The following is a 22,852-nucleotide window of genomic DNA, read 5'->3' on the forward strand; positions in this document are numbered from 1 at the left end:
ACAATGACTTGTCGAACTGCGTCTCAAGTTGTCCAAGACATGGCCACAGGTTAATACTATCTCGAAACATAATTGCAACAGTCACGGTGCCATTTGATAATTTTGCTAATACAATTGGTCTTACGTGTATGGTGGCAATACACAGATCAATGGTGGGATGATATCTCAGTTTTCTCAAGTAGGTATCGCCATGTCAGTTATTGATGCCACGTGTACGCACACCACTGGTGGAGAATGTGTTTCCCCGAGCTGGCATTTTGCTGGAGTCGGGCTATATTAAAGCCGTGTACCCGACGGCGAGGCAGTCGTCTTCCTAGCTGCGCGATGGAGGTATCAACAATTATATTCTTCAGTCTGTTGTTGTGTGGTGTGAAAGCCATCCATGCTGATGCCAGTTTGGCAGCCTTGGCTACACGGGTGCGTCTGGTGGAACGAGAGATCAATTTGTGGAAGCTGGATGCTGCTAATATTGACACTAAACTGATTGACAAGTTTGAAGTTTTGGAGTCATCACTGAAAGAAGAACTGACTGAAAGATTCCTCCCTCTCTTGATAAAGCCTCTCGTCAAACAAGCTATAACCGACATCATGAACGAAGACTTTATTAGCAACATTATTACCGGACATGTTCTCAAGGAAGTTCAAAGCCCCAAAGCCAGAGTGCAAAACACAAAGGCAAAACTCAAAACCTTGGCAGAACGGTTGAGACGTGTCGAACGGGATAGAGACACTTACAGAAAGAGTCTTCGAAAACAACGTCGCAGATTGACCAAACACATCCGTGACTTACAGATGCAGCCAAATCACACTGCAGCTGACCTGCGTGATGTCAGGACCACGACGAATCCCTTAACGACAGCAGGTGAGTCTTTCGTCAGATATTAATACAGCTTAATTAACACTCTATCTTGATATTCCAACCGGAAGATATGAGAATAACAACATTACTTCGTTTAAATTAAGCCAATGTTTTACAGTCATACTGCATGCACATTCAGTATCTGTCTTCTGCTTTTGAAACAATATGTTGCACGTGCATGTTCAGCGTTTTCATTGTGGAAAACGTTCAGGTCCAAATATGACAGTGTTAAACCGTTTTTGTTTCAAAGGCTGTTTGTAAACTTGAGAACAAAATAACTTATTGTTTATTGTGAACATCATTTAGCGTTCAGAAGACATATTAACGTATTGTTTAGTGGCCATGGTAACATGGGGTTAACGGTCATGTCAACGTATTGTTTATGGTCCATGTTAACATTGGGTTCACGGGACATGTCAACGTATTGTTTATGGTCCATGTTAACATTGGGTTCACGGGACATGTCAACGTATTGTTTATGGTCCATGTTAACATTGGGTTCACGGGACATGTCAATGTATTGTTTATTGGCCATGTTAACATAGACTTCACGGTACATGTCAGCGTGTTGTTTATTGGCCATGTTAACATAGACTTCACGGTACATGTCAGCGTATTGTTTATTGACCATGTTAACATAGGGTTCACAGGACATGTCAACGTATTGTTTATTGGCCATGTTAACATAGACTTCACGGTACATGTCAGCGTATTGTTTATTGACCATGTTAACATAGGGTTCACAGGACATGTCAACGTATTGTTTATTGGCCATGTTCACATAGGTTTCATGGGACATATCAGCGTATTGTTTATTGGCTATGTTAACATAGACTTCATGGTACATGTCAACGTATTGTTTATTGGCCATGTTAACATAGACTTCACGGTACATGTCAGCGTATTGTTTATTGGCCATGTTCACATAGGGTTCATGGGACCTGTCAACGTATTGTTTATTGGCCATGTTCACATAGGGTTCACGGGACATGTCAACATTTTGTTTATTGGCTATGTTAACATAGGGTTTACGGGACATGTCAACGTATTGTTTATTGGCCATGTTAACATAGGGTTCACGGGACATGTCAACGTATTGTTTATTGGCCATGTTTACATAGGGTTCATGGTACATGTCAACGTATTGTTATTAGCAATCTTAACATAGGGTTCACGGTATATGTCAACGTATTGTTTATTGGCCATGTTAACATAGGGTTCACGGTACATGTCAACGTAATGTTTACTGGTCGTGTTAACACGGGGTTCACAGGACATTTGTCGCTTCTTGTGCCCCTTATCCACATTTTGTTAGCACATCGTAACGTAGAGAACTAAATCAGTCACACAAGACAGTTAAGATCAGTGAATAACTGAGACAGCACACTGAAACACACTGGATATGAGTTACCATCATAAACATGTGCCGTCGTCTTTGTCGGTTTAGCCATACAGTGCTCCAGTAAGATCCAGGACCCCGCCCCTCTTATGCAGCTCGAACTGCCCCAACACTGACCCACCACCACCCAGGACTCGAACTCGGTTCATCAGGCTGGCTCATCATTACAATGAAATAGCCACACTTCCCGCTGTCCCCCCTCGCCCTATGTACAAATCCAGTAATGAGGTTGTATATGTGGGGCAAGCGCTACATATCTTGTCTTATTGTATACCCATGGACAAATGCAGGAATGAGGCTATATATGTGGGGAAAGCGCTGCAGATCTCATCTTGTTATATACCCATGTACAGCTCCACGAATGAGGATATATATGTAGGGCAAGCGCTGCATATCTTATCTTATTATATACCCATGTACAACTTCAGGAATGAGGCTATATATGTGGGGCAAGCGCTACATATCTCATCTTATTATATACCCATAGACAACTCCAGTAATGAGGTTGTATATGTGGGGCAGGCGCTACATATCTCATCTCACATTGCATCAAGATCAGGTGGTGTTCATTTTATTTCATTTTCCTGGATGTCTAACCTCCGTCTAGCTTGACCACTGTTGCCGCGAGGTGAATATTATTATCGCTGACATTATTTCTATTACTAATTCTCTGTCGTAACAATATTGCCTTTGTATTGTTTATTTCAACTCTGCTATTTTCACACTGAATTATTTCTGTACCTTTGCACTTGATTAGACTCGAACTGGTTTCGTCAGGACACAGCACCACTTCCTATTTCGAATGGTGTGACCTGCTTTCAGTAAAACCTGCTTTCAGGCTCACTCGTCAAGACTCGACCTGGTGTTTTCAGGCCAGAGCCTTCATTTCAGGCCTGTACAGTACAACCCAGACCCAATAATCATTGCATGAAATTTACAGGGAACTGACTAAAACCATGGTATTCTGAATAGGCGGACGTGTTATGGATACTGTATATGAACAAAAATATCTCGGTATGCATTTCACACCTGGACTGAGTAGAGGAATACATGCAGTCTACACTTTAAACAAACTCAGAAAACCACACATTGTCTTTCAAGGCTATTTTTAGTGTTTAAACTCAGTGTAAGTACGACAATGGTCTTGTTTGACAGAATGATCGCAGCTATTTACATCTAAGCCTCTGGGGCCTTATGATATCCACATATGCATTGAAAGGGACATTTAGTTATATTTTTGTAAACAAATATTACAAGTTTGGATACAAATAGTGAATTAGGGAAGTACCCGATATGCTTATACAATTCGTGTCCATGTCATGGCACAGTTAACACGAAGTGTGTTGTAATATGCTACTTTCATCTGATAAAACCGGAGGCCAAACTTCGGTTGGATCGAAATATTTCCATACTGAGTTGTTGATCAGGGTGCTATTCCACTAACCGATCTTAGCCCTACGCCAATCGTAAACCCTAAAATCCCAATCTTAGTGTGACGTTACGATCAGCTTACCGTTCCACTAACCAATCTTACTCAAGTCAATCGTAACGTTAAGATCCAAAGTCTAAGCTTAAGTTGCTCAGGACCAACTTAGGACAGCTAAAATCAATCGTAGAGAAACCAAAGTGGTGGCTTTCATATTCTATATGAAGAAGAAGAAGAGCGAGCATTTCACCGTGAGCGTCTCCTAATAGACCGATCCAGTCCCGGCCGATAAGCCCCGCACACTTCGTTTTTGACGTTAGGGGGGACAACCACTGACTAATCACAAAGGCGTCACCGCCGGCGAACCGTATGTGACTGCGAACGTTGTTGATGAATTCTCTTGTGGTATCCGTCGTTTGTGAATGATATTTAAAGAGGAAAGTTATATGTATTGTATTTTTAATAGATTTTAGTTGACAGATTGCAATTGGCGAGTGAAAATGAGTTACATTCCCGATGAAAAATCGTCTCGGCCAGCTGCTGCTCCTGACCCGAAGCGTGTTTTCTTTCGAACCAAATACTCTATCTGGCAATTCACGTCCGTCTAAATATAAGATATTAGCAGGGGAGGGGTAACTGAATTATGTTTGTTTGTTTTTCTCAAACATTCCCATCGTTATTTTAGAAAATCCCTGAACACAGTGCCACATGTTCAAGTTGCAGAATTTTTCGGTATCTATAAATAGATTGTCAACAGTGCACGTGTATTCATTTATCAGTTGTTCAAATTAAGTTACATCAATAATGTGAAAACATGGGTTTTCTACCTTTTAATGAACAAAGCAGAAAAATATTTCCCGTCTACTACTAGGTGCACCATATTTGTCTGTATATATCAATGTAAACAAATCAATCACAGCATAACCTATATTTGATCTTTCGAGGGAATCTGCAAAAGGTGATTGGGCCTGTAAACATTATGTTTCCATGGATGTATCTGACGTACCAAGACGCAAATATTCAGCAGCTAATCTGCAGCAATTCTCAGTAACATTTCCCTCTTCAAAATCTGTACACCATCCTGAAATGACACTGAACATAAGCAAATCCTTTCCAATGTTTTTTCTATGTTTACTTTGTTGTAGAAACTTAATTTACAAACTTCCATAATACTGGACTTCATGAACTGCCAGCATGTATGTACAGGTATATCACAGCACCAGAACACAAAGAAGATCCAGGATACAGTCTGCACCTTATTGTGTTTTATTACATCTGAGACCATATCCCTAAGGGAGGGACATAACACTGATTTTGATCTATTTCCTTTTTTGGGATACTTAACAGTGTCAAAAAATATATTAAAGTTGTTTCAAAAATTGAAATGTTTAGGAAAACAGACATGAAAATGTCCTGAAGCATTCACCTCCTTCAAACCAGTGTGCAATTTAATATGAAGCTCATTTTCCAAATAACCATCACCAAACCTTGAACAATTTGTCCAAAATCAACATCTTAATAAACACTACTTTGGTTCAGTCTTCAAATATTGGTAACCTCCTTAAAATCTGATGATTTCTAAGAAGTATTACATCAAATCTGGGTTAAATATATGTTTCAATATTCATTCCACTTACATGAATAGTCAACTGAGAATTTTGTAACTTATTCTGTTTCAAGACTGAATCATGGGTGTGACGAAAACGTTGCCTTTTTTCAATTTTTCTGGGTGTTGAAATAACTTTTTTAAGAGTTATGATACTAGTAATCACTTTCAGAATAATTTTATTAGTAAATATATTATTGAAAAAAACAAAGATATCTTAAAACAAGAGTCAACAAGTTAGTTAGTACCACGTGATTGTTCTGCCATGATAAGTATATAGTGTTTAATTTGTTCGCCTAGTTCTGCCTTAAAATCACATGAATCTGATATGTCAGTCAATTAAGTAATTATTTATAATTGATTAGATTATTATTTATTTTATTACCTTTCCACGTTTACTAAAGGACGCAAGATTTTTAAAACATACCTTGCTATCATGTCCAGTGAATTAATTCAATTGACAGTTCTGTTATTACTCCTAAAATGTACCAATATACCTCCCCTACATGTAAAAAATTATGTTGTAACAAAAATTCAAAACAAATAATGTTCTCATGGTTAAGAAATATACTTTTATTTCACTCCGTTTAATATTCCAGAAAGTCACTATTCTTCTCACATAGTTTTCGTCTCCGATCCACACGGAGTAAGGTACAATTCAATTCAAGGTCCCATCTCTTTAAAGAAATTCTAAAATATTTAAGGCATGGTTTTATAGACACTCATTTGAATTAATTTTGATATTTGGATAGGCAACTGCAGACACTGACTACATTTCTGTTTGAATAAAAACATATTACCCCTCGAATATTTTGCACTATTAACAGATACTGTCACTAGGCATTCAAATTGTGCTTGTGAAACTATAAAACATCCAAAAATGTGTGACAAATTTAAGAATATCTAAGAGCGAAGGCAACAATATCCACCACATTGTCCTTTAATGTAACAAGTTTTGCTATTTCGGTCGACCTAACCGAAATCAGATCGCTGTCAGATTTGTTTACATTGTGTCACGGCTTTAAAGCCGTGACACAATGTAAACAAATCTGATAACGATCTGATTCATAATCTCATTTCAGCTTTATGGCGTACCAACTCAATGCCCAGTATTGACTAAAACGTTAAGCAAAAACATTTTTGCAGTTACAAAAAATGTCCGTGTTTATAACACTCGCAAAGACTTAAACTGTTATTTGTTGTCATTCATTGGTAATGATTTTGCACGTGTGCGAAAGTTTGGAAATTCGTGCAAATTCTCACCTTCGAGCAGACGTAGGTTTCGTGAACGATACATGCCGACATTTAACTGATCGCGAGACCTATCGCACTACTTGATCCGCCTCAAATCTTTTGTCTTGATCGTAATGGTTGTGTTAAAGGTACACATGAAATCGCAGCAATATGTAATAGATATAGCAAGTGTGAATGGCATAATTCGAAGCACATCGCTTTGGAGGCATCGTTTGACCCGGAAATAAATCTGACAAATCCACAAAGCGCCCGGCCTGCTGATTGGCCAAAATTGACGCATGCGTCAGTTTTGATTAACAGACTGGATCGGTCGATTCTTTACTAACCATGAAATGAATTTGTTAATTGTGTGATGTAAACAAACACTGCACTGAAGCCTACAAATGTCAGGCCAGTCGGACCACTGTCGTCATGGGAACACAGCCGAGGGTGTCGGTGTAATACATTTGTACAACAATATTACAACGTCATGGTTAAGAATAGGGACGGTTCGTGAAGTGAACAATGTTCTGAAACAAAAAGATACAAATATGTTTCATTTCACGTGCGCTTTTTTGGTAGGGGATTCTAAATTTTAAGGCAGGCCGCGTGTTTTTCAAGACTACTGACTAAACTAGATTCTAGATACGTTATCAGATGATGTGCTTGTGGCGAGGTAGAGGCTAGCCTGTCGTACAGACTCTGAAGCAAATATATCCAAGAAAGCCAACGCAAGTCTAGAAAATGTGGCAAGTCTAGATTTCCTCAGCTTCAGGTCTGCAAATGAAGAAAGTCTCAGGGCTCCTTTTCATTAAATTTCATTTATGTTTTACTATGAACTTTCTTTCAGTAAAATATGTTCATTTCAGAGACTAGTTGTTAGTCTAGGTAGAGGCGTTCAGCCGCACTTGCCCCTGAAACCAAGGTGCTCACCACCCTAATATTTTGCTCGCGGTTTTTTCTCCACGTTTACACTTAGTTCGAAAACTACTTCCTCGCATTTCTCTATCTCTCGCACGAAAGAGTCTCGATCTAAGCTTGGATCGGATCGTAAGATCGGGACCGGCTACAAACGGCCTAAGATCGGTTAGTGGAACGGGTGTAACTTTTTTTTAGCTAAGAGGATTGTAAAATTGGTGTAACTTGCTAAGATTGATCTCAGATAAGATCGGTTAGTGGAACGGCACCCAGTACAAGCAGTCAAGCGCCAAACGTTGCCATGCTTCTAACCTGAAACGTCACAATGACGTCATAGCTGGCAGCTTTGCGGCCGTGGTGTCGCCAGTCAAGGCATTTTATAACTAGCAGTGAGATGTGTGGCTCGTGTTAGGACGTACGTTATTGGTGGTAAGTTCTCAGTTTCTACTTTTAAACTGATTTAGGAAATTAGACGAAATAGTGTAAATCTATATTGTAAAACTGCTGTAAAGCAGTATGAAGGTTACAGGAGATTTTAAGTTTCATCCTTTGAACTGATAACATTTACAACAGTCAAGGAAGATTTTATGAGATTATTTGAAATCTCTCCAGTCAAGTAACGGATGTGTTTCATGTGCATATTCGGACACTTGACGTCATTTCCATAGACTTACATGATATTTCAGTGTAGCATAAATAATTTTCATGAGGTGAGTTTAGAATAGATTTTTCTCAAATTTGACAGAGAAATTTGAAATCATCTCTGCTCTGCGCTCATAATTTCAGTTCAATTCTCCTGACCACTATGTAACTAATGACATCACATTTATCCACTTACTTATAGTTCCACAATGCACAATCCCATAGGCCGCCATGTTAAAGGAAATCACGGCACTGTACACGTGTTGATTATATTGTTGTCATTCGATAAATAAGCAACGGAAAATTAAACAGATATTATGTGATTGTAGGTAAGATGATTCCTCACAAATATGCAAAATTTTGACTTGGATCATACGAAAATTAAATTCATGAAAATTCTTTATGCTACATCAGTGTTGGCTGAAGAGCGCGTTTTTGCGTCTTGGACGCACCTGCGTAACATGTGTGGGTCTCCTGGACGCATCGACTCGAGCAGTATTAATTTTGTATCACAAATCAAAAACGTACGGCTTTGTGTGTGCATATCCTGGCGTACTGGACCAGTTATTTAATGTCGAACAGTCTGCGAAACATGTTGATAAACTCTTCCGGTTGTTAAACCAAACCGGTTTTATTTGTCTCGCACTTTTTATCACCACTACTCAAACCGGTTGCTTGACCTACATATATTTTCAGTTTTGCATATGTTAATGTACGGTATGGTCCGTCGGTTTCCGTCAGCCAATCAGATACAGCCTATGAAGCTGCTCGGCAACGTTGTTAGCTTGGCGATTGGTCGAAAACATCACGACCTTGTGTCAAACTAAAAATAGCCAGGCACGCCAAGGGTATACTTCAAAACGGGGTAACGGCGCGAACAAGCAACAGAATATGTATAATACAGAATAAATGCGAAAACTTGAATATGAGCGTTGTTTTTCTTTTGTCCACCCTAAATATTTCGATATTCTACAACAGACTAGTTGTGTTTTTAATTCTTGAAATTTGTCACTGTCCACGAACGTTTGTTATTTACCTTGTTCTGTGAAATACGGCACATCCTTATAAGGAAGTCGTTTACTACGCTAGCGTAAATTTGACAGCTCCAGCGATGACAAGCCATCGTATTCAGGCAAGTTTAGTCAGTTGGTTTGGCAATACTACTGCCCATAAACCATCACCAGCTGAGAAAACTGGTGAAAACAATGACACGGAAAATGAAACTTTGCCAAAGAAACAAAAAGTTGAAAAACGGTTTCAAAGTGACTGGCTTACAAAGTACAGTTGGTTAAGATTTGACACATCACTTGGTATGACTTGTCATGTTTGTATTTCTGAAACCAAGACCAATGCATTTACTGTTGGCTGCCATAATTATAGGCATTCCACTCTGGTAAGGCACATGAAAGCTGATGACCACAATTCTGCTATTCAAGCTACATCTCTGAGACAGAACATGTCCACAGTTGTTTTCAAAGTGCTAAATGACAAGGAATGTGCAGTTCAATCTGCAATGCTGAATATATACTAGCTGGCAAAGGAGCAGATTGCCTCATCAAAATGTGCTGCATTGATGGAATTATGCATGCTTCATGGGCTATCATTTCCAAAAACATTAGGTTGTGATTCAGACTCTATGAAATACACATCTCACTGTGCAGTTGACGACATGCAAGATGCAATAGCTAATTCCTTTCGTGTCTCAGTAACCAACAAAATCAGTGCTAGTCCTTGTATATCCATATTGATTGATGAAAGCACAGATATATCAGTTACAAATTTAAAGAAACTCCTAATCTACACAAGATCTCTCAATTCAGAATTTGATGTTGAAACAAATTTCCTTGCTAATGTGCAAATTCCTGATGGCAAGGCTACTACTCTTCTAGAAACTGTCAAAAAAACATTACAGGATCGTAGCATTCCTATGTCAAAAATCATTGCTGTGGGGTCAGATGGGGCTGCTGTTATGACTGGACGCAAGAATGGTTTCGTAGCATTGCTCAACAAGGAATCAACTGTGTCTGTCATCGGTGTCCACTGCATTGCTCATCGCCTTGCCCTGGTTACTAGCCAGGCTGCTGAAAATGTTCCCTATCTGAAGAAATTTCAAGGGACATTATCAGACATTTTCTATTTCTTCAAGAAATCCTCTGTCCGACGGGAACGTCTTTATGCACTAGAGGAGGTGCTTGAATGCGAAAATGTCACATACAAAGAAATTCACAGCGTCAGATGGTTTTCAATCTACAATGCTTTGGAGGCTGCATTTAGGTAAGCTACATCTTCTCAAATATATTGTCCAGTTTTATGCTAAAAATAAGCTCTGAATTTTTTTAAAAAAAAACTTGAAGTTCTTTCAAACATCTTAATCTTTGCAATAGATTTACATAAATATTGTTTGATAATTTATATTACAGGACTTGGAAGCCCTTGGCTCTGTTCTTGGAGAGTGAGCGGGTGGAAACAAACAACAGTACTGCCAAAGGCATCTTGCAGCGCATTTCCTCTTTCAAGTTCCTTCTTGTCCTTCACCTTCTGATGGACATCATCCCCACCATGACCAGACTAAGCCTCCAGTTTCAGAAGGAGGACATAGACCTTGCTGCACTGAGGCCATCCATTGATGCTGTTATACAGGTATGATGAAAGCTATATGTTTGCAATCAGTTTCAACCAAAACAATATATGAAGCAAACTTTTCTTCAAATTTGAAACAATTACTTGGTTCTTACTCAGGATAATATGAAATAAATGCTCCTTGATTGAGAACTTTATTCTAAAGTCTCAGTTTGCATGTTACTCTGTTCTAGCAACTGCAGTATTTGAAGGAAGAAAATGGACCGGCACCTGTACAGTTTGAAAATCAGTGTCCAACGGGAAGCTGCGAGTTTGATGGTGTCCCAATAACATCAGAGGCTGGCGCTGAGAAGCGGTTCTCAAATGTTCGGGCTGCTTTCCTGCAAAACCTAATGAGCGAGCTTGAGTGCAGATTCCCAGCTGTGGCCACTAATGTTGTGACATGCATGTCAGTACTGTTACTGAGGGGACTCTCTTTCTTGTCTGAAGGTAACATAACTGTAAAATGTGTTATCAGTTTAGCCTATCTCATGAAAACAGACAAAGTTTCATGAAACTACAGTATAATTTCAGAAAATATATTGATAAAAAACACAATTTTACGATAGACTGTAGATTCATTTTAAATAATCTTCATTCTACTTTTTTTAAAGTAAGATCATTTTCATATTGTGATGATACAAACATTTCACAACTGATGTGGAACTGGTCTGAGTTAGTATTGTTTCGATATTCATTTGCTGTTGCAGATGCTAGAAAACACTGGGGTACAGAACAACTTCAAAACATCATTGACTTCTACAGTCATCGTGAGAAGACCTTTGTAGATGCTGAGGAGACCCTGAGAGAATGGGCAATGTGCAAGGATAAGGATATGGTGCATCAGCAGCATTATCCTTGTACAAGTATCTGTCAGTTATGGCAGATACTGTCGTCAAGACACCCTGATACATTTCCAAATCTGTTCAAGATTGCACAAGTCGCTGTCCTGTTGCCCCTTCAAACAGCAACTGTTGAGAGGGGTTTCAGTGTTCAAAACCTCATAAAGAGGTCACACAGAAACAGGCTATCATCAGAGCGGTTTGACACGCTGATGCAGCTGGCTCTAGGGCCTCCTGTAAGGGATGTTTCTCTTGCACCAGCCGTCACCAAATGGAGAAGTGACAAAAAGAGAAAGCTGTTTTGCTAAAACTAATGTTGTTGATGTTTTCACAGTTCCAAATTGAAATCTGATTTTTTACAACCAATGTGTTGTGTTGTTTATGCTATATTACAAACCAAAATATGGACCCATCCATTTTTGGGGGGACCCCTAATTTTTAAAAGAAGGGGTCCAAGTGACCCCAAGAAAATTTAAGCCAGAGCAGACACTGCTACATTAAATTAACATGTTTACAAGTCTATGGACGTTACGTCAATTGTCCGAAAATAACTGGCCCGGGTCTATAGCTTGTGTTCTGCGTCAATGAATAACTGCATTGCATTGAAATACAGTAATTGGACATAAGTATTCGTCATTTTGCATAATTTCTACAGACTTAATTGTTAATTTGGTGCAGCTAGAAACATCATCTTGATTTTATTTGTAGTTTGATCTTGTTCATATTTTACACATGGGTCATGAATCATCTCAGCTGCAGAGACAAATTTCCGTTCTATTTTCCATTCAGTATTTCAAGAATGACTGCACTTTGATTGATGCGTGTCATGGTTAAGACAATTTTTAACATGGCAGTCTATGGGGAAAGAATACACAAGGTTGTATATATGTGCTCATGTCACTACAATGCGGACAATACTTGAAGGAACATTACATGGAAATTATGTATCTGTGACCAAGATGATTTCCTAACAACCTGCAAAATTTGACAACCAAATAACGAAAACCGAATTAATGAAAATTATTACAGCTACACTAAATAACATGCAAGTCTATGAGAATTTTGCCGACTGACGAATACTTATGTCCCATGAGTGTACACCCCCCCTTAAAAGCACACGACCAACAGTGTCAGCTGAATGTTTACATTGAAGGCCTGTAGCTTAGCTCTTTTAACACTGAAACCTTTATGTGGAACACATGTATTTCTGCAACACTTTTAAAAAATGCAGTAGAATGTAGATTATGGAAAGGCAACTATGTTTTTCTCGTTATTTCTAATATTGAAACATTTCGATCTTTACCACCTCACACTGCCACGTGTTTGTACCCTTGTTGTTTATCAAAGCACGTTGCTTCCAACAACAAGTGCGGTTGTGTCAGCTACAGTTTCCGCCTCAGTTAAGAGTTGTTTGAGAATTGCACTGCCGGCATCGCTCGATATGCTGACATTTTGTGAGTGCTTCACAGAGTGTGCCTGACACAAATTACAACTGTGTTGCACAAACACCGAGGAAAGTTGCCATGCTGCCCTACACATTGCGTGATAAACACTGTTAAGTTTTAATCTGCTTCACATCAGAATTTACGGAATTGCCTAAAATACCATGTACACTAAACAGGGAGGGTGGGGTGGGGACATAATGGAAAGGCATTTTGAATTCCAGTCACGATTAATGAAGTCAGACTAAGCAGGTGGTGATTCCATAAAGATGAATTATGAGTAGGTATAAGTGCAGATGTTTTTGTTTCTTTATCTACTGTACTGTATCTACTGTAAATAATGATGTATGTATATATATGAAGTCCCCGTAGAATATACCCGCCCCTAACCTAGCCCCAACCCTGGGGGCGAACAGATTCTTTAGTTTCACCGTTAATGTTTATATTTAAAAAAACACAACAACAATCTATTCAGTTACAACACTTCAACAAAGAGGAGCATTTCAGCTGTTAACATACAGTCAGTGCACAGCTTATTACATTTTCAGATTTAAACTGTAAAAATAAATTTAGGAAGTGTTCTTTTTTTTCCTGCAGAGACACGCGGTTTTTTATGAAGAGGTATCTCAATCAAATCAAACCACATATTAATATTTAATACCTCTGCTATAACAGACGTATTTTGAATTTATTCATACATACTATTGAAAGGCAAAACATTTGTGAGAAAGAGAAAACTGAGACCAGTAGTTATAATGCTTATGTGCTATGTATAGTTTTCTGACTAAAATATTCCCTGTTTCAGCCTCCACTGACCCGAGCCCGAGCAACACGGCTTCACTAGCGCCAGTGACGACACAAGACTCTGATCTACACGGTAGGTTAGAAAACCCAGCAGGCAGGAAGCTCAGTCCTTAATTTTTCTTCCATTTAACACGCTGATGTATATACCTGTGGAGAATCTGACTTGAGGGATGAGTCTCACCTATTATATCGATCGACGTTCATGTTGTCAATCACAGGATTTCAAACTGTAAAAGCTAAATTTAGGAAGGGTTACTTTTTTCCTGCACAGACACGCGGTCTCGATGAAGAGTTATCTAAATCAAATTGAACCATATATATTTAATACTTCTTCCATAAAAGATGTATTTGGAATTAAATCATACATAATATTGAATGGCAAGACACATGTGGAAAGGCGAAAACTGAAGCTAGTAGTTATATAGTTTTGTGAACAACATATTTCCTGTTTCAGCCTCGACTGACCCGAGCCCGAACACCACGGTTCCACCAACGCCAGTGACGACACAAGACCCTGATCCACACGGTAGGTGGGAAAACCCAGCAGGCAGCCTTATATCTTATTGCCCTAATAAATACCAAACAACATTTGTACTGACATTATCAACTTGTAAAGTTCAACAAACATCATCACTCTCAACTTCTGGTTCTAACAGAAAGTTCTGTATTAAACACACCATCCATAATTCCAGAAAACACATGTTGACATTCCCGCCATGTTGTATTGTTGTCAGCCATGATGGAATTGTTTAAACGATGTAGCAATGTCCGAGTCACGTATCACATGATAAAAACATTGTAGATGTGTGACACAGATGTCTGATGTACACAGTTTACTTTGTGTTGCGGCGACTCCATCACCAGCAGCAGGCCGCGACCTCTACTCCGCCAGCAGGGACGGTGACCTGGAGAGAGTTAAGCGGATCCTGGCAGCGGGTCACGTGGACATCAACACTAGAGGAGGAGACTACAGCTGGACACCGGTGATGAGGGCAGCATTTTGGGGACACAGAGATGTGGTGGAGTTCCTGGTGGGTAGAGGGGCTGATGTGTCGCTGGTCAGCAGGACCGGTAACAACGTCCTTCACTGGGCCTGTGCTGGTGGAGACCTGGAGATCGTGAAGCTGATCGTGTCCCTGAACGTGGTGGACATCAACGCCAGGGACAACAGCGGGTCGACAGCGGTCGACAGGGCGAGACGCTATGGACATCAGCGAGTGGCGGAGTTCCTGCTGTCACGTGGTGGACACTGAAGTCGGTGTAGGTGTGGACAGCGACGGAGCACATGTCGTTACTGACACTGACGAGGTGTGTGCCGTCCACGTTCTCGTGTGTCACGATTCACGCGACTTCCTTTTACTTTCTGAATGTAAATTAAACTTGTTGAAAGTATTTTCAGACATTTTGTCATTTGTTGTGTTTGGAACCTCGCAGGATCAGGTAAGAAAATTGTGAAGTGAGTGTAAACATAAACCGTGAGTGATTGTACGTAAACGTCGCCCGTTTTAACATAATTCTGTGTTAATTTTGTTCTGAGAATATCAAAGAATGACAAAGAGCGGCGCAATGCTGGCATTGTGCCATACAGCACAAACAGTATTTGTCAAATACCATGTGTTGGGTATCGTTTAACAAGGGAAGGATGGACATCTGTAGCTGATTACTACTGAGATTTAACCCTTTTGGTGCCACAGGGAAGTGTACCCTTTCTGTAGTGACAAAACACACAATATACAAAATCAAACACATGACAATCATCACCCACAACATCTCATATTTGTTAACCCTGGATGCCAGAATGACAAACACCTCCCCCACGTCTCTGTTTCCTGATCTAACATATCGTTCTTTAGGTAAAGCACAATTGATGAAATGACCGATAAGAATTATGTACATGGTAAATCTCGCCATTTTTGGACACATGAAGAGTTCGCCATTCGTAGCATCGTTTACTGTATGTTGTAAAGGTAAATATCGGATATTAAACCGTTGAACTGAATTTGAAAAATAGCCAGTTAGTGATTAGTGGTATGTGGTTTGTATCAAGTCGCCAATGACTATACTGAAACCCGGCCTATAACCATGAAATCGTTTGGACTGTCTCGGGAGCAGGCAAACACACACGCCGAAGGGAGCTCTCTGTTATGTTTGATAGTGTTTACTGAAGCATGTTTCACGTAAGCTGGTCATGAGATGCCAATTACATCACAAATATTTAACACTCAGCTCTCAACACACACCTCCTTGAATTCCTCATACATTTTACAATCAATAATGCCTGATGGTTTTTGTTACTAGTTCAAATAGTTGATAATATCAAGCCCCTGGATGTCGAGTTTTGTGACACAAGTCTGAAAAGTGAACGTAGTGCGAGGAATGATCTGACAACGTTATGCATTCAGTATATATTGTGGCTTGACATAACTGACACACACATAGAGACGAGGGGCGTAACTCCGCTATGCTTTACACGATGTCATTGTGTAACTCAGGTCACATATTTGTTAAAATGAAAATTCAACTGTACTATGGGCCACTGTGCCTACATTACTGAATAAAACCTGTCTGTCTGTCTGTCTGTCTGTCAGGTCACTTGGAGAGAATTCACTGTTGGGAAGGACACTTTATTTTCGTGAGGTTTCGTTCACGATGAACCAGACTATTCCAATACACATTGTAACCGGATACGTTTTGGTAGTATCACAAATTACAAGAAATGTTGAAAGCACACAACATGAGAAATCATTACCTCATGGTTTGTTTTATAGATTTGTTTGCGACGTCGGAAAATAGGGCATTTGTATGTCCATTAGTTAATATATGTACCTCACATAATGTACGTAGATTCTATAGAGACTTCGTTTTGGCAGCCGTGCTTTCCACAGAACATGAAATGAATGACTTAGAATTTAAATAAATGTCCTGAATAGTTGATTGTATATTTTGATTTACCGTACATGAAACAGAATAGTTCAAAACATATGAGCATATTTTCAGGATAAGAGTATCCTCTGTTCATGATGATGTTACTATTTCTCTACAAAAGTAAACAATTAAAGATGAAAAAATAGACCCTTTTGTATGGAACTGTCAGAATAATTATGTGAAGTTTGTTCCAAGGAATATTGACTATTGCACACCATATGTACAAAAGCACGTGATGCAGTTAATGCCTACATTTCATCTAACACTTGTGTACAGGTTACAAATTTTAATATTATTATGGTGTCCTACACTAACTGTGTCACTTTCGTCTTTAAATATTGTTCAAACAAGCAGACACTTGCAAAGGATACAAACACGTATAGCCTATATCCATGTATGATATCATACTGAATAGACCATGTATGATATCATACTGAATAGCCTATGTATGATATACTGAATAGACCATGTATGATATCATACTGAATAGACTATGTATGATATCATACTGAATAGCCTATGTATGATATCATACTGAATAGACTATGTATGATATTATACTGAATAGACTATGTATGATATCATACTGAATAGACTATGTATGATATCATACTGAATAGACTATGTAATTTATCATACTGAATAGACTATGTATGATATCATACTGAATAGCCTATGTATGATATCATACTGAATAGCCCATGTATGATATCATACTGAATAGACCATGTATGATATCATACTGAATAGCCTATGTATGATATCATACTGAATAGCCTATGTATGATATCATACTGAATAGCCTATGTATGATATCATACTGAATAGCCTATGTATGATATGATACTGAATAGCCTATGTATGATATCATACTGAATAGCCTATGTATGATATCATACTGAATAGCCTATGTATGATATGATACTGAATAGCCTATGTATGATATCATACTGAATAGCCTATGTATGATATCATACTGAATAGCCTATGTATGATATCATACTGAATAGACTATGTATGATATCATACTGAATAAGCCTAAATGTAAATATTCTTCAACTGATGAAGGAGTAAGTATTTACTCGAAATCATTGTTTTTCTCATAATAAAGAGGTTGACATCCATAAACCTCTCTGCCTTATGTGTATCGCTTCTGACTGGCCTGAAGGCTAAATGTAGATTATGAAATAAGCTTCGCGAATCAATATCTGAAAGATATATACATTATCAAAGGCTAAGTAGCTTGACGGTGTGACTGTGTTTAACGACTTTTATCTTAAACAAATTGCTCAACATTTACAACAATGTTGACATACGACATCACTACCAATAACAGATTTTTTAAATATATCACTGACATCGGCACGCAGGGGGCTTCCCTGGCCTGCTTTTAGAATCCCTCACCAAATAAGCGCACGTGAAATCAAACATATTTGTATCTTTTTGTTTCAAAGTATTGTTGCAATTCACGACCTGTCCCCATGCTTAACTGTGACGTTGCAATATTGTTGCACTAATGTATAACACTCGTCGTACGAGCCTAATGTTGTTATTCATGGATCCGCGCATATTGATTGACAGCTGGTATCAACCAATCAGAAAAAAGCTTCCATTCTGTGCCGATCTGCTATCAAACGCCCGTCATATTTTACCCACCAACAAACGCCGTTGTCCTTAGTTACCGTGTGGTGAAAAGCACAGAAAATGGTATTAGGATGCGCCTGGGGGACATGCAATGCTGACGAACGTTACCCTGAAAGACTGGAAGGAGGTTTTTTCGTCCGATTTCCAACTGTCAAACGGAATGAAGAAAAATGCAAGCGCTGGATTAGTCGCTTGCGGTCGTCCCCATGAGCAGCTAAATTTATCCAGAATAAATCAACACAAAGCTGTATGTTCTAAGATAAAAATTATTGCACTTAAATAATATTTATGAAAAAGGCATACTTAGTTTTATACAGAATGTTCACTGTTATAACCCGAGATCGGAGCAATAATATATCTGGAGAATTCATTTGTAACCATTTCTGGCAAAGGAAACTCGATCTCTGATTCGACGTAATTTTTTAGGCCTGATGCGTAATTAGATATAGATAGCTGGACAATGGACATGTATTTCTGTTTGTCTTATCTGATAGTATTTTGTTTTATTCCAGCATTTTGTAGGAGGAAAAGGACCGAGCAGAGAATATCCTGACCCAGTGCCTGCAGACGGAGCCTGCCCCAAGCCAGTCAGGAAACCACCCCTGAAACGCCCAAGCCAGTACACTCCCTGCATATCGGATAAAAAGCAGAGGTCATCTCTTGTCGGAGAGAATATTGACATGTGTGTATTTAAAAACTTACACAAATCAAACTAGATGCATTCTTCAAATTCAATAATGGAAAATACATATATACCGTAGGCCTAAATCATAATTGTGGGATAATTATTTATATTCCTGGAAATGTATGTATGCAAATTTATTCTAAATAACTTCAGTCAAATTTTAGGTTTCATTGCTATTTCTATGTGTTTCATATCTTTTTTTCAGAGTGCCCAGAGTTTTCATTATCCCCTTATTCACTGTAGATGTATGTTTTCATTATGTAGTGTTGTCTGTTCTCAGAGAGAATATTGACTTGTATACGTTTCACAAATTACACACATCAGAGTAGATTCATCCATGTTTTTTAATGATGGAAAGATACATGTAAATAATATTCATAATGACAATAAATAATAAACATCATCATAGTCTAACATATGTTATATTTGGGATTACACTTTCTTAGTAAAGTACAAATTCTAGTACTTTTTTTAGTTGAGCCCCATCCGGGATTCGAACTCACACCCTCAGAGTCAGGCACCTAATCGCCAGGACACAAAGTCAGCCGCCTAACCCGCTTAGCTACCGCGACTTCTTTATGTGCTGGCGATTAGGTGCCTGACTCCTAGGGTGTGAGTTCGAATCCCGGATGGGGCTCAACTCAAAAAAGTACTAGAATTTGTACTTTACTAAGAGAGTGTAATCCCAAATATAACATATGTTACATTTGACCACTTTCTAAATGGCATTGTGTAATCATCATCATAGTCATGTCAAACATTATACATTCGCTTTTTTTCAGACTAAACACCAGCAAGCCATCCACCCAGTCGACTGCTTCAGTTCAGATATTGTTACCCAATGACCAAGCAGAAAACAAGTCCACTGACTTCCTGATCAATACATCTACACAGACTGATGAAACATGTACGTATATATGGAGATTCTGTGTTCATTTATTCCTCGGTGGTTGCATTCTTTAGGTAGGATACCGCATGATCTCTGTAAAACATGGCTAGTTTCATTAACATTGACTGCATGAAAGCAATATCTGGAGTTATTTTCTCCACATGCATGTCCAGTTGAGTGAACACAATAAATTCACAAAACCTGCACCCAGTAACCATCAACTGACCTTGTACTTGTGCGTAGTTATGGTGAGATCTTTTCAAAGAAGTTACACCATTTTCCTTTTTAAGGAAAAAGTCTAAAGCTTCACAAGCATTGTCAATTGTCATGTTGCGTGCTGAGTAGGGACATGTGATCTCAACAATCCCACTTTCACCATTGTCACAAATCTTGCCATCAGGTGTTGCTCCCAAAAATAAAAACTCATTGTTTACAACAAACCCGCATTCATGAAAATGTCTATCTGGATATTTCTGATGGTACCTTGCCTTAGCATCTTTTTCATGTTTCTTCCCATATTCTAGTGATTGTGCTTTTATGTTTCTTCTAGTGAAAATAGAGTTCATGAAGCCATGATTTGGTCTTTTTTTTCTGGACAAAACCTTTCCAAAACTTGATGCAGTTAGACGTTTCCTGCGTTCATCAAACCAGAGTTCATTTGACTGACTTTGCGTTTTCATTTCAAGAGATTTGGGATCCTTGCAGATTGTATCTTCATCATTTAGATGAGCAAATTCCTGGGGAAACTTCACTGGTGGTGGCAAGATAACACTGGTGTTCCCACATATGTGTGTAGTTGGTGTTGCATTCTTGATGAGTTTGATCTGAAATTATAAATAAATCATTCAAATATTTTGTCGTTTCAGGGATATCAGCAATGGACATACTAGCTCTGGCAGCAGAGAAACATGATTTGGAGCAACAATTACAAGACAAGTCAAGAGAAATACGAGAGTTGAACATCAAAGTGGCATCACATGAGAAGACAATTCAGGAATTACAGAGAGAGCTTCAACAATCATCATTATTTCCCATAGATGTTGTGATCACCAGGGGTAAAAAAATCAAAAACTTATTCAAACACTATACAGGTGTTACATATGTGAGATTTCTCACACTACTAACATTTCTGTTACCCCAAGGAGAGGACATTGATTATTCATCAGGGAGAAAAGACATCAAGAGACTTAAACCTCAGGATGCATTATTGCTTACTCTCTGTCGGTTAAGGCATGGGTTTGGACTTAAAGACATTGCAGTTCGCTTTGGACTAAGTCCTCAGTCAGCAGGTATCATTTTCAACACATGGCTTGATCTGTTATATTTCAAGCTAGGGCAGACACACAATATGGCCACACAAGGATGATATAATACAACATATGACTGTAAAATACCGTAGAGACTATCCAACAACATTAATTATCATTGATGGGACAGAAGTCAAAACACAGACCCCATGTGCTGTAAGTTTGCAAAGTCAAGTCTACAGTGATTACAAGTCCTCTTCTACTCTGAAGGGTTTGATTGGATGTGATCCAAATGGAAGTTTAATGTTTGTTTCAGAACTATTTACTGGTTCAATATCTGATAAAGCAATCACTGAACAGTCTGGGTTTTATGATGTCATTAAGTCAATGAAAGAAATTGGACACATTAATGAAGGTGATGGCATCATGGTTGACAAAGGTTTTTCTATCAAGAATGAAGTTGAAAAACTAGGTTTGAAACTGAATATACCTCCAAAAGGAAAGACAGGAAAACAATTCAACATGGGAGAAAATTCATGTACAGAAAAAGTGGCAAAGCACAGAGTTCACATTGAGAGACTTATTAACAAGGTGAAACAATATAAATTATTGTCAAATTGTGTTCCAACATCTCTATTCTCAAGGATAAACACGATTTGGTCTGTTTGTTGCCATCTGACTTTATTTCAGGATGTTTTTGTTAAGTGATGGTGCATATCTAAGTTGTTCAATGAGGTCAAGCTACTACTGTATACAGCAACTCGTAATAAAACAAACTTTCAAACTCTTCTGAAATGTTTTAAGTTAGTTGCACCTCTTTGACATAGATATGTAGATATATACCTGATAAGATAGTGCAGATCCAATTGGCACATCTCCCATAGGAGTTTGCACCAAAGGCAAGTCATGTTGTGCTGTTCTATGCAGGAGTGGTGTGCCCTGTAGTGTTTGAAGACTTGCCATATCAACCCTTGGTAGCCTGAAATACACAGATATACATACAGATCATATACAAAAAATCATCTTACAGTTGTTTGTAACTTGAATTACACATCATTAAAAATGCAGATTTTCTATCATGAATAGAGAATTCCCTTATTCTGATACATAACAGCAGTTATCATTCATTCTTAACTTGTAATCAAGTAAATATGTACATATGTTTCATGGATATTCTTGAATTATCAATTTTAGCAAAATGTCTGATGAAATAAGAATAAAACTATACTTGTAATTCATGTTGGTGTGGCATTGTATTGGCTTCCGCTTGCGTTGCTCAGTTGGTCTAGCAACCACATCCTGGGTGATAGGCACTGGCAAGATTTTGTCTCCCCTTGGCTTGTTCCATTGTTGTGACATGGATGTTGAACTCAAATCAGATGGAATTTCTTTGAAGTTGTGGAACTTGAATCCCTGCAATGTCTTGACACTTCCCACTTAATCTGAAAGAGAAATAGCAAAGATCAAATTTATTTAGCAGATTATGAGTAGATTTTATAGTTTACCTTGTTTACTTGATACTCAGTAGACTCGCTAATAAATAATGCCATGACCATACAAATGTTCTAACCTAGTATTTAAGATTTTCTTCAAGCATGGATTTATTGGGAAAATGCTGGACCAAAAATTTGTGGTATATTTGCATTAATTCACTTTGAGAATTGTATTATTA

At 38.5% G+C, this 22,852-nt stretch overlaps 2 protein-coding genes and 1 long non-coding RNA gene across 4 annotated transcripts; 2 read left to right on the forward strand and 1 right to left on the reverse strand.

Moving 5' to 3' along the window:
* Window positions 1-309: 309 nt before the first annotated feature.
* Window positions 310-15,183, forward strand: LOC124265131 (ankyrin repeat domain-containing protein 1-like). 2 transcript variants are annotated; one of them, XM_046699926.1, is made up of 4 exons: window positions 310-862; window positions 13,792-13,863; window positions 14,245-14,316; window positions 14,640-15,183. In XM_046699926.1, the coding sequence occupies exons 1-4, from the start codon at window positions 325-327 to the stop codon at window positions 15,041-15,043; spliced, it is 1,086 nt and encodes a 361-aa protein (XP_046555882.1). In that variant the 5' UTR covers window positions 310-324; the 3' UTR covers window positions 15,044-15,183. The 2 variants fall into 2 exon arrangements, with proteins under 2 accessions (XP_046555882.1, XP_046555883.1); XM_046699927.1 differs by lacking the exon at window positions 14,245-14,316.
* On the reverse strand, window positions 6,769-13,060 carry LOC124265132. The gene is made up of 3 exons (XR_006895347.1): window positions 13,048-13,060; window positions 7,089-7,093; window positions 6,769-6,860 (listed from the first exon to the last, which is right to left on the reverse strand). It is a non-coding gene; the product is annotated as an uncharacterized LOC124265132 (long non-coding RNA).
* A 5,627-nt stretch (window positions 15,184-20,810) lies between the features above and the next one.
* LOC124265133 lies at window positions 20,811-21,819 on the forward strand (the record flags this gene model as incomplete). Its single annotated transcript, XM_046699928.1, is given in 2 exon segments — window positions 20,811-21,275; window positions 21,277-21,819. Coding segments are annotated over 2 exon segments (1,008 nt in total), but the record flags the coding sequence as incomplete, so codon positions are not given.
* Window positions 21,820-22,852: the final 1,033 nt, after the last annotated feature.

Source organism: Haliotis rubra, unplaced genomic scaffold (genome assembly GCF_003918875.1).
Source record: "Haliotis rubra isolate DU_JTF1 unplaced genomic scaffold, ASM391887v1 Scf962, whole genome shotgun sequence".
In the NCBI taxonomy this organism is placed as follows: Eukaryota; Metazoa; Mollusca; class Gastropoda; order Lepetellida; family Haliotidae; genus Haliotis; species Haliotis rubra.